Source organism: Bombina bombina, chromosome 3, assembly GCF_027579735.1.
Source record: "Bombina bombina isolate aBomBom1 chromosome 3, aBomBom1.pri, whole genome shotgun sequence".
In the NCBI taxonomy this organism is placed as follows: Eukaryota; Metazoa; Chordata; class Amphibia; order Anura; family Bombinatoridae; genus Bombina; species Bombina bombina.
In genome coordinates, this window is record NC_069501.1 from 342,848,662 (window position 1) to 342,862,501 (window position 13,840).

Consider the following 13,840-nt stretch of genomic DNA (forward strand, 5'->3'; position numbering starts at 1 on the left):
TAGGCGTTCAATCTCCACTCAGTCAGTCTCAGAGAATCTAAATTTCAATGTTTAAAGGGGCCCTGTGACAGCAGATCACTGCGACAAGGTACCCTCCACGGCGGAGAGGATGAAATCCCCACCAGATCCGCAAAGTACGTCCTCCACGGCCACGAAGGAGCAATCAGAAAGCCCACTCCTGTTTGATGCATGCCACTACGAGAGGTAGAAGTGGTAACGGTGGAAAAATGTAAGCTAGGCTGAATCCCCAAAGAACCACTAAGACATCTATCAGCTCCGCCTGGGGATCCCTAGACCTCGATCCGTATCGTGGTTGCTTGCAATTGAGTCTAGACGCCATGAGATCTATCTCAGGCGCTCCCCATCTGTGACAAATCTCTGCAAACATCTCTGGGTGAAGAGACCATTCCCCCGGATGGAAGGATTGTCTGCTGAGAAAGTCTGCTTCCCAGTTGTCCACACCTGGAATGTGAATCGATGAGAGCGAGCAGTCGTGGGACTCCGCCCACTCCAGAATCTGAGACAACTTCCTCATCACGAGGAAGCTCCTCGTAACCCCCTGGTGGTTGATGTAAGCCACTGAGGTAATGTTGTCGATCTGGAATCTGATGCAACTGACCGACTCCAGAGAAGGCCATGCCGTCAGAGCATTGTAAATCGCTCGTAGTTCTAGGATGTTGATCGGAAGGAGAGACTCCTCCATGGACCACTTTCCTTGTGCCATCCTGGCACCCCAAACAGCTCCCCATCCTGTCAGACTGGCGTCCGTAGTCACAATCTCCAAGGACGGACGCAAGAAGGATGTCCTCATTGACAGTTGCTCCGGACAAATCCACCAAGATAGGGAGTTCCACGTCCGAGCATCCATGGATATCAGCTGTGATAGATCTGAATGATCGCCGTTCCACTGTCTCAACATGCACAATTGAAGAGTTCTGAGATGGAACCTGGCAAATGGGATGACATCTATGCTTGACACCATGAGACCTATCACCTCCAAACATTGAGCCACTGACGGGCATGTGGAGGACTGAAGGGCAAGACAGGTGGACGCAAGCTTCCTGCGCCGCTGATCTGTGAAAAATATCTTCATGGACATAGAGTCTATTATCGTGCCCAGGAACGTCACCCTGTTGCTGAGAACCAGGGAACTCTTTCCTGAGTTGATCTTCCAACCGTGAGATTGGAGCAGAAGAAGAAGAGCCTTCAAATGATCCTCTGCAAGGCTGAGCGACGGCGCCTGAACTAGTATGTCGTCCAGGTAAGGCGCCACCGCAATGCCCCTGGATATGGCCACTACAAGCAGCACCCCCAGAACCTTCGTGAAGACTCTCGGAGCCGTCGCCAGACCAAAAGGAAGGGCCACAAACTGGAAGTGTTGGTCCAGAAATGCACATTTTAGGAACCTGAAGTGGTCCCTGTGAATTTGAACATGAAGGTAGACGTCCTTCAAGTCTATAGTCGTCCCTCTTGAACTAGGGGCAGCATAGATCTGATTGTTTCCATTTTGAACGATGGAACACTAAGAAACTTGTTTAAACACTTTAGGTCCCGAATCGGGTGGAACGTGCCCTCCTTCTTTGGAACCACAAAAAGGTTTAAATAGTACCCTAGACCCTTTTTTGCTAGGGGTACTGGTAAGATAACCCCGAGAGAGGCGAGATCCCTCACACACTCTAGAAAGGCTTCTCTCTTCTCTGGTCTTGAAGACAGGTTTGACAGGAGGAATCTGCCCTCAGGCGGATGGGATCTGAACCCTATCCTGTAACCCTGGGAGACCACCTTTAGAACCCAAGGATCCTGAATGTAGTGCAACTATGTGTCTGAGAATAGAGATAATCTGCCTCCTATGTGATCCGGAGACCAGTCGGGGGCTGGCCCTTCATGCCGATTTCGTCTCGGTGGGCTTCTTGCTCTGCTTAGACTTGTTCCAAGATTGAGCTGGCTTCCAAGATCCCTTGGACTGGTCCGCTTTTGCGGTGGTTTGCTGGCGCTGGGCCTTATCCGCACGAAAGGGATGAAAAGTAGATCCTTTAGGCTTAGCCTTCTTATCCTGCGGTAGGAAAGCTCCCTTGCCTCCCATAACCTTGGATATAATCGAATCCAATCCTGGACCGAAGAGGATCTTTCCTTGAAAAGGCAGGGACAACAGGCTCTCCTTAAAGGTCATGTCTGCAGACCAATATTTTAGCCACAGAGCCCCTGCACACTAAAACAGAAAAACCTGACACCTAAGCATTCAGGCAAATAATTTGCATATTGGCATTACAGATGAAAGAATTGGCGATCTTCAGCGCCTTAATCTTCCCCTGTATCTCATCGATGGATGTCTCCCCCTGGACCATTTCACACAGGGATTCACACCAATATGTCGCAGCTCCAGCGACCATGGCCGCTGCTGGCTGAAAAATAGATCCTGTGTCCTGAAAAATCTTTCTCAATATGTTTTCTAGCTTTTTATCCATGGGCTCTTTAAACGACGAACTATCCTCAAGGGGAATAGTCATCCGCTTCTCGAGTGTAGAGATAGCCCCATCCACCTTAGGGATGGTCCCCCACAGCTCAAGCTGAGAGTCCGGGACGGGGAACAGTTTTTTAAAAGAAGGGGAAAAGGAAGAACCTAATCACTCCCATTTGTTCTTAATAATATTAGCCATCTAAACGGGAACTGGGAAAGACTGAGGTACTACTCTGTCCTCATATGCCTTGTCAAGCTTAGGAATCGCAAGTTCCTCTGGTATCTTAGGTTCCGGAACATCCAGAGTAGCAAGCACCTGCCGAAGCAGAAAGCGCAAATTCTTCATTCTAAACCTATAATCAGGCTCCTCCGCCGCCGGAGGTTTAGATGACATGGACTCTGACCCAGAAGGGGCCTCCTCCGAAGAATCGGAGTGGGCATCGTCATCGTATAGAGCCTCTAGATCTTCCATCAGCGAGGACTAACCCTGGGCCGGGTCACTATGATAAACCCTATGCTTGTGCTTAACAGAACGTGGTAAGGCATGGATCACTTTTGAAACCGCCGATTTCAGTTGGTCTGCAAAGTCTGATGGCAAACAAATCTCTCCCGAAGGAGTAACTATTGGACCCCGGGGCGCTGAATGTGCAATCGGAGATGAATGTAGGGAATGCACCTCCTGGGACGAAGAACCCTCAGAGGTAGACGGCTCAGTAGTACTAGACATCAGTAAGACTGCGCAAGTTTGCTCAAGTAACCTGAAAGTTCCACACATTGCCAGAGCTTCATCTTGCACATAATGCAGCAATGACACAATAAACAATATCATGTATAAACCCCCCCTGTTCAATAATCCCCCTTCCAGGAATATTAACCCTTGATTGTGTAATGATTAAAAGACGATACACTGTGACCCTGTCTTCTATGTTATCATTATTAATAAAAATGAAACAATCTTAACAGAATCTACGCCGTGGAACAGGAACACGGCCCTTCAAGTGTGACAGGTTAGTAGCCTCGCTCCTTACATGGACTTGAGTGAAGAAAGCAGGCAGAGAAACTCGTCAACGCTGATTGCTTATGGAGCTGTTAATATGAGTCGGGATGGTTTCGCAGAAAGACTCTCCCTGCATCTCCGGACTCTAACTTTCGCCCAAGCTCTCATTGAGAGGCTGACAGAACTACTTAAAACTCTAGTCCCATTGCAAAGAGTACTACCCACCATAAGAGACTACTCCGAAACTCCGGCACTCCTCTTCCATCCTCCTGTGACGAAAGGCACTGGGGGATGAGAGAAGTGGGGGAGGTATTTAAGCCTTTGGCTGGGGTGTCTTTGCCTCCTCCTGGTGGCCAGGTTCTTAATTCCCAATAGTAATGAATGAAGCCATGGACTCTCCTCCCCTTTAAATGGAAAAATATAATTGCACTAGATTTCAATTTTCTATAGAAAAGCATTGTATGTATACAAAAATTAAACACTGCACTCCGGTAAAGTACAATCTTATATTTGTAATTTTGGTAGCCTATATGTTTGGGGGGGGTACAGCGGCATATTAGCATGCCCCCCTAAATCAATAAGCACAGTTAAATAACACCAGAAAAGTCTGTTGAGCACTCTCTGCCAATAGTAATAGAGATCAGTTGGGCAAGAGTCTCAAGTGACATCAATGTGTCACACATGGGACAGAGTTGGTGCCTTGTACAGTGATTCAGTTTACAAAAGGGAGGAGTTTTCATGTATAATTGAAAAAAGTTAAGTGCTGAGAGAATGATTCTATAAAGAAGATTTGAGGCAAGCTAAATATTTTCATTTCAAAAACAACCTTTTGCACTTAACATTCTGCTATGTTTTCAGGACTGCTTTTCGTTTTAACAGTCTCATGTCTATTCCACAAGCATGCTCACATGCTCATACCTTACCCTTCTCCACATGAAGTTTATATAGGCCCCTTTCTCCTTTCCTCTCCTTACCTTAGCACTCATTAACTACTTTCTATTTTAAAATCTATATCAATAAACTGCACCACCTCACAAAAATACCTACACTGCTATGAATCTCATTCTCACCTACTGTTACTTTCCATCTTGCTGCTATTAGCATCAGGTGACATCTCTCCAAATCCTAGGCCCACCCTCATTCCCATCATTACCTAATCACGCACTCCTTATAGAAACTTTAACAAAAGCAACACACATAACCTCATTTCCATCCAATGCATCCCATACGCACACACTCCTTTCACTTGTGCACTATGGAACCCTCGCTCTGTCTGCAACAAACGTACAATCATTCATGACCTGTTTATTTCAAATGCTTTCACTCTTTTAGCAATTACCGAACCCTGGCTATATTCTTCCTACACCGTTTCCACTGCTGCTCTCACACATGGTGGTCTTTACTTTAGCCATACCCCTAGGCCAGGTGAGAAACGTGGCGACGGTGTTGGGATCCTGCTCTCACCCTTCTGCACTTATCAGTACCTACCTCCAATCCCATCTCTCTCCTTCTCCTCCTTTGAAGTCCACTGTATTCGACTGTTCTCCCCCCTCTCTATCTATCGCCCTCCTGGACTGACCTCCCAATTCCTTAACAACTTTGCCGCCTGGCTTCCTCACTTTCTCTCTACATATATACCAACCCTAATTCTTGGGGACTTCAACATTCCCATTGACAACCCATCTACCCCTGCTGCCTCTAAACTTCTTTCACTCACATCCTCCTTCGGTCTCTCACAATCCACCATATTTCCTACTCACCATGATGGACACTCTATCGACCTGGTATTTTCCTATCTCTGCTCTATATCTGACCTCGCCTGTCGCCCTTTTTCCATTTCAGACCATCACCTGGTCACCTATAATATTAATGCAACAGCTAAACCCACTTCTCCATCCTGCCCCGGCACCTGTAGAAATCTACATGCTGTGGATTTGCTCCAGTTTTCAAAAATCATTAAAGATCTCCTCCCTCACACTTCCACTATAACATGTCCTGATTGCACTACAGCCCACTATAACAAAACTCACGCCAGTGCACTAGACACACTTGCCCCTCCCCAACTGCGCAAAACATCACACCGTCAGTTACAGCCCTGGCACTCTCAGCAAACAAGCTATTTGCAAAAATTTTCCCGTACTGCTGAGCATGTCTGGAGGAAAACTCACTCTAAACCTGATTTCATACACTATAAGTTTATTCTTTGTTCATACACTTCTGCCCTTCACTTAGCCAAGCAATCCTACCTCTACTCTTTCCTCAAACCCTAAACAACTCTTCTCCACCTTTAACTCTCTCCTCTACCCACCTGCTCCACTCCCCCATCTGTCTTTAGTGCTCAAGACCTGGCAGACTACTTTTTGAACAAAACACGTACTATCCAAAGCAACATCCCAACACCAACCTACAATATTTAAACAACAGGCCCAGTTACTCCCTCTGCATCTTCCATCCAGCAACTGAGAATGAAGTTTCTTCTTTACTATCTTCCTCATGCCTCACTACCTGCCCGCTCGACCCTACCCCTTCCCATCTAATACTCTCCCTATCTTCCACCCTCACTCCTCCTCTTACGCACATCTTCAACCTATCTCTTTCTACCGGTTCATTCCCATCTTCTTTCAAAGACGCAAAAGTCACTCCCATACTCAAAAAACTCTCCCTCGACCCTAATTCTCCTACCGCCCCATATCACTGCTTCCACCAACATCAAAACTCCTGGAAAAAATATAGTTTACAATCACCTAACCCACTTCCTGTCCACCAACTCCTTGCCTGACCCCCTGCATTCCGGATTCTGCCTCAAACACTCAACTGAGACTGCCCTTACCAAGGTTACTAACGATCTTCTCTCTGCTAAAAATATTGAGCACTACTCTATACTCATCTTACTTGACCTCTCAGCTGCCTTTGACACAGTTGACCACCCCATCCTCTTACAGACCCTTAGCTCTTTTGGTCTCTGTGACACCGCTCTTTCCTGGATTCACTCCTATCTTTCTCATAGGTTTTTTTCTGTGTCATTTGCTGGTGGCTCCTCCTCTCAAATGCCTCTGTCTGTTGGAGTCCTCTACTCTCTATATATACTTCTTCACTGGGTAAACTTATCAACAGTTATAGCTTCAAATATCACCTCTATGCTGATGACACCCATGATCTACCTCTCCACCCCTGCTCTCTCTCTCTCTCTCTCTCCGTCCTTTCTCATGTCAGCGACTGCTTATCTGGTATTTCTTCCTGTATAGCCTCTCACCACCTAAAGATTAACATGTCCAAGACTGAGCTCCTTCTTATCTCCCCCTCAAGCTCTACGCCGACTTCTGACTTCTTTATCCTTGTTGACGGTTTCACCATTTCCCCATCGCGCCAAGTCTGTTGCGTCGGAGTTCCACTAGACTCAAATCTATCCTTCGTACCCGATATCCAATTGCTTTCTACATCCTGCTGCAACCATCTACACAATATTTCCAAGATTCTACCTTTTCTGAGTGCTAACACCACAAAGCTAATAATCCACTCCCTTGTTATTTCCCGACTTGACTACAGCAATAACCTACTTACTGGCCTTCCTCTTTCCCGCTTCTCCCCCCTTCAAACTATTCTAAATGCATCTGCCAGGCTGATCCACCTATCCCGTCGCTCTGTATCTGCTGCACCTCTCTGTGAGTCCCTTCATTGGCTCCTGTCAAGGTATATGTAAAGATTAATATATATATATATATATATATATATATATATATATTATATATTTGGCTAATCAGAACCAAATGATTCATTCATTCAAAAATCGACTTGAAGCCCATATTCAGTCCTCCCCCATTCAGTATGCAAAGTTAAAAGGCATCCAAGTGAGGACAATAAAACATTTGGTTTACTTAACTTTAACAACCATTTTAAAAGCCATGTGGTCACTACCAGGAAATATGTGATAAAATCTCCTATTCCTTATGTTGCCTGGTAGTCTAGCATTGGTGACATATTTTGTGGGAAAGTCACCATTTACATTTCGATGCAAATTAATCCCTGCTGTGTAATTGAAGCAATGAAAGTTGACCAGCAAAGACACATGTTATAGTATAACTACTTGAATTTAAAAACGTTTTTTTATACAGCCTGAAAATTTAAATAACTATATAACAATCTATAATCTGCTGATTTTTTTTTTTTATGCACTGCATAGAAATGAATGTGTGCATGTATATATATATTTTGGAAGCATAGAGAGTTTTAGGATTTAAAATAAGCATTCTAACAATTATCTCTTTCATTCCAGGCATCTAAGAAGTACATATCTAATTGATATTTTAAATGATATCCTGAATATTTTATCCTTTCCAAGAGAGATATACAGATATGAAATATTAATCTGTATGGAATAATAACCTCTGTATCTCTATATTTTTTAGACATATAATAACAAGATTTAAAGCAACAGAGGTGAGGGAAAATTTTATGGGTCAATGAATCAGAATTTAAAGAGTTTATTAAATATTAAAATTTCTTATCAGTTTTAACCCTTAAATTCCAGAGCATAGGACAGTAAAATACACAGGAATGTATAAAAGCATGCAAAGAAGTTTGCAAAGCAAAGAGAAACGGCTGCCTGTCTCTGAAACAGTTAATTACAAATGACCCATTCAATTGTATGTAGTCAGACAAACAGAAGGATCAGTGAAAAGATACAGATTATCACAGGCATACACACTTACACAAAATAACTTTATTGGAGATAAAATATGAGTCCGACTGGACTAGTACTCACGCACACACACACACACACTGTTTAAAACTAGCTTAAACTCAGGTAGATAATTATTTATACAAAATGCACAGAGTTGATCGTTTTATATTTACAACCATTCAGAATATATGGTGTATATATATTAACTGATGGTAGCAATAAGCTTTATACTACAGACAGTTACGTGATAATTTATCTTGTTTGAGTTTTAGCCTGAAACAAAAAACCCAACAGTTGTCTTGAGCAAAAGATAAGGGATAAAAAATAATTATACTAATATCGGTCTCTCCAAGTAATTTCACAAACAGATCGCATAAGCATAAATGTAACTCAGTTTTGACTCAATAATTGTTGCAATGTGTGTTGAGTTTTAAATTCAAATGTTGCCACACTTATATATGTTCAAAGAACTTCTTAAAGAGAACCCATATGTATAAAGATATTTGATAATTGTGGGTGCAATATAGAGTATTAAGTAAATAAAGTCTATAGCTGTATATTTTGGAAATAACAATGGGTTAAATTACCACTTATTTACCCTTACACCTGTATCAGGTAACTACCGGGAAGGTTATTTCTATTGCTATAAGACCTGTAATGTTCAACAATGTGAATCACTATATGACCCAACAATGTGAAGCATCTCTCCGTGTGAACAATAAATGCGAGCCCCTAAAAAAGCCTCTACTATATTGGAGGCCACAGTTAATGTTAATCTGAGTAGAACAACAACAGGTTAAGCTCAAAAAGGTATCTTCTATAGCGGAGACCTGTTTAACGTTACACTGTCTGATTCGATTTAGATCAATAAGTTTGTAACATTTAAATATAGCTGAGTAAGCTTCTAAAAGCAGAGAGGTTCCATAACCTTGTGGTAGTGCCCCTGACGCGCATTTCACATAACGTTTCTTCAGAGGGGTACGCGCCGGCTGAACAGAGTGGGTAATACCTGTATGTATGACCCGTCCCTGTACTCTGATTGGTTCTCCGTAACCATGTTCTGCATCTTATTGTTGGTTACCGTTAATGTATTGGAAATTGAAATTGTCTTGTTTGATAACATTGTGAACTAGCTTCATTGTTCATTCATAAATTAGAGGAGGTGTCACAAGGAAAAAACACAATAAATACATTGATGTAAATAAAATGGATATAGTTTCTGACTTGAATGGTATATCAGTCAGTATCGGTACAAGAAATTCCTGGAGAAAAGACAAACAAGATTTGGATGGGGGCAGCTTACAAGGCGTGAAAGGACACATACTCCTTACAGAGACCTGTAGAAAAAGAAAGAGCAGACTAACCAACTCTGGCTTTCTATAACTAGGGCAGCAAATATGTTAGAAAACAAAGCAAGGTCCACCTAACCACTTTCTAACTTCCTAAAAGCAACCACTACTCTTACTCAAGAGATTGACATGGACACAGCTAAACCCAAATCCTTGCTTGCAGGGAAAAGTACCCAAAAAAGGAATAAAATCTTCAGACACCAAACTTCACATCCTCCATTGACAGAGGGAAAGAGAATGACGGAGGTTATGGGTACGGGAAGTGACACTTAACAGCTTTGCTGGGGTGCTCTTTGCCTCCTGCTGCTGGCCAGGAGTGAATATCCCACTAGTAATTGGAATGACATTGTGGACTCTCCATGTCTTAGGAAAGAAATACCTTTTTAATATTGTTTTAGTTTAGTCATTTTTAAACAGAATAGTTTTAGCAATATACTACTCTATGAAAAGGTGTAGTGTGTGAATGCTGATGCACAGGGTACACACAGCCACTAAAAAGAGAAGATTTAGTAGATGCATTTTGCTAATAGAAGCATATTGCAGAAATGCTTCTACTTAAAATGTAAATGCACCCACACGCATTTTAATTTTGACCTTTCTTGAATGTTAAGTGTGGTGAAATTTACCTGATGGAACATTCTGCGGTGATTGATTAGATCAGAGCTCCAGCATATTTACATGTATCCCTAATTAGCAAAGTAAAACAGGAACATGGATTTGATTGGGATTTTCAAAGGTGCATCCCTGAACTACTTTTAGTTAAACCATTTTAATCCATTTAATGTTGCAATGCAGTACTATGCTATGAATTTTATGTCTCTTTAATGAAAATGTGATTCTTAATAAATCATTACTTTAAGAAATTATGAAGTGTATTGATGAAATAATGTTAATGAATATCACTTTACCATAGTGTCCTGCTTGGCAAGATTTACATATATATCCATATGACCTTTATCCCGTGGGCAGATATCTAATCGACCAGAAAAGGGGGACACGGTTACAGTCCTTCCCATAGGCAAAATTGGAAGGCTATTTGTAAAACTCCCATCTATCCAATCCTGTTATAAAGAGAAAAAAAAGTTATTAACAACTAATGGGAAATATGTGCATGATTTACTTTGCTATTGATTGTATTATAAATAGCAATATTTATGTTTATATTTACTTAGAAAAAGATATAATGTTTTATTTGAGTAAGCAAGCTGTAAATGTCAGACAGCTTATGAAATTGCATGGTTCAATAAATTTGAAAAGACATGTTCCAATCACTGAAAAATTATTTTGTTAAACAGCAGTTTAAGGCTTTGCCCAAACAGAAGAAAGACTAAATCAATGATTAAACAATAAATACGAAGAGCTTTTTCAAAATCCCACATCTATTAACATGATGTTTTATATTGGAACAGCAGTATTTGGTAATAAATCATTAACTCCTAAAGGGTTTCAAAGTAAACACTGTAATAAGACAAAATTAAAATGGTTTTATAGAGCAGAAGCAAAGTTGGTATTTATCACTGAAATGCAGAGAAGCCAGGATTTAAAGAGACACTAAACACCTTGTAATTACAAGATATTTCTGCTGTCTTGCTATAGAATAACATATCAGCCAAGTTTTAACATTTTAAAACAAATTAACATCTTGTTAGCTGCAACTGTTTTTCAATAGCCAAACTCAACCAACAACTTGACTCATTTGGAGGAGCTAATCCAGCATGATTATAGAGACAAAAAGGCTAGTCACAATTGTTATTTTAGTAAAACTACATTGTTTTGAAATTGTTATCACTCCAGTTAATAATAATAATAATAATAATAATAATAATAATACATTATATTATGCTTTTTTCCTGATCAGACTCAAATTGCTTTACACATGGTACATTTATATAAGAGGGATTGAAGTTAGAGATTTTAGCCTTGAAAGTCACAGCGCTGGGGAGAGTATTCCATAGAGATGGAGCGGCATGGTTAAAAGCTTAATTCAAACTCCAGAAAGTGGCAGCATGAAATATTGAATGTATTTAAATACACACATTAAAAACAATGTATTAACATTTTGGGATTTTTCCCTTAATGGGAATGCAATTTTAAAGGACTTATTAATTTACTTCTATTTTCATTTTCTTTCTTTTGGAATCTTTTGTTGAACAGCAGGGACTTAAGCTTGGGAGCCTGCCCATTTCTGGAACACTATATGGCAGCAGTTCATCGTACAGCAGCGATCTTCCTCCGTTTTTAATAAGGTATTTGCCCCATAGCCAACTCTTGGGAGTATGTAAGATAGTCTCGGATGAGAATTTAGTTGAGTTAAAGTTAAGAGAAATAGGGAGCCATTTTAAAGAATGGGGTTATCAAATATCTGACTGAGAATGAGATCAAGCAAGTTTTAGCCATCCACAGGGTACAGAAATCAGGACAAGCAGTTGGCTTTTGTGTCTGAATAGTGAGATTCAATGCATTATTAGAAATAAATGGTGACATCATGTAATCTGGAGATCCTAGAATTTTCAAACCTGGCTACCATATCTTAGGAAATAGATTTAATTTTCCTGTAAGTGAAGAACATTGGAATGTTAAATATGTATAGTAAATATACAGTAAAATACAAATACTTAAATACATCTGTAAACACACACATACATATATATATATATATATATATATATATACAGATGGCCCTCGGTTTACGACGGTTCAATTTGCGCTGTTTCAGAATAACGCCCTTTTTTTTGCTATTGAAAAGCATTAACTGCTATTAAAAGCATTAGCACATGCATACATTAAAATAGCCAGTAGGTGGAGCTGTCCGCTTGTGTTGCAGCAAACACATGCAAAGAAAAGCAAGCCAGACATGATCAATGGATCAGCTTTCAAAGGAACAAGATCTAGCAGCCACTTCCCTTAGCTGCAGACTCAATGCAGAGAACTGTTTGCAGAAAAAGGCAAGTAAAAAACGCTTTTGTTCATTAAACTTAGTTTGATGATGATACAGTCTGTTGTGTGATTAAACACAGGCAGGCTAATCAGTGTATAACCAGACCTGAGCAATGGATCCGTTTTTAAAGGAACAAGATCTAGCAGCCACTTCCCTTAGCTGCAGAAAAATGCAAGTAAAAAAATGTTTTTCTACATTAAACTTAGTTTGATGATGATAGTCTGTTGTGTGATTTTGTTTTTGTTCATTAAACTTAGATTGATGATGATACAATCTACAGTATATTTTTAGGTTTATAATGCCGTTTACCATTTAAAGTCTTCATTTCAAAGCTTTAACGATAATGTATTAGGTGTTACTTATGTCAATTTTGAGAGGGGCCTGGAACCTAACTCCCTCAATTCCCATTGACTTACATTATAAACTGGGTTTTAATTTACAACAGTTTCAATTTACAACCATTCCTTCTGGAACCTAACCCCGGCGTAAACTGAGGGCTACCTGTATACACACACACACACACACATGTATATATATATGTATATATATATATATATATATATATATATATATATATATATATATATATATATATATACACACACACACACATATATATATATATATACACACATATTTGAACATATGTATGTATATATACAGTATAGCCCCTCAGAGTCAAACACCTTGTCATATACCTTTTAACCCTTATAATTATTTTTTTAAATATTAATAAGAATCATTTTTATCAGATTTTGGGATCTGGAGGTGACTGCTGGAGAGCGATACAGGATTTATTAGGGATACACAATCTGATATTACACCAGGCGTGGGCTGATTCTGGGAAGGGAGTTGCGTGTTCCCGGACTCTGCCTGTCCCGCTTCTGCCTCCTTCCTGCTGGCTGTGAAATCTTCAGTACTATCACCTCTACTAGTTTAGGACCCCGGAATACGACTCAAATGCTGGGAGTCGTGGGGATGACAAACAGACATTCTACCTTTTGGAGGGCCACTGTATATCGAAGAAGAGCCAGAGAGAGCCAGCTGGTCAGCTTTGATTGCCAGCCTGCTTCCACAAGCACACTGGTGTGCTGCGCCAAAGTGTGAGTACCCTGTGTACAAAGCATTAGTAGTGTGTGCTGACCTTATTCAAACCGATACACACATTTGTGCGCCTCTCTCTTCTTGTGTCTACAATAATCTGAATGTATTTATTTCATATTTTGCATTTTTAAAGCACTTACATAAAAAAATTCAAAACAAAATGAACAATTTCAAAAATTTGTCAGAGTTGAAGCTCTGATGTCCCTCTTGAAAACCCTGGGAAAGGAGGGTTCTTTAAACCCCATTTTACTTCTGGGGAGGAGGTTCTATTACCCCTATGTGAAAAGCCTGGGGAAGGGGCTAACAGCCTTTG

General features: G+C 40.7%; 1 protein-coding gene across 3 annotated transcripts in view; it reads right to left on the reverse strand.

Annotated features, from left to right (window-relative positions):
• PNPLA4 (patatin like phospholipase domain containing 4) overlaps nucleotides 1–13,840 on the reverse strand; it is a 175,429-nt gene that overhangs the window by 59,997 nt on the left and 101,592 nt on the right. For all 3 annotated transcript variants that reach the window (XM_053706452.1, XM_053706449.1, XM_053706450.1), the window contains exon 7: nucleotides 10,394–10,546. In XM_053706452.1, coding sequence (XP_053562427.1) covers nucleotides 10,394–10,546 — 153 coding nt within the window. The remainder of the gene's footprint in view (nucleotides 1–10,393; nucleotides 10,547–13,840) is intronic.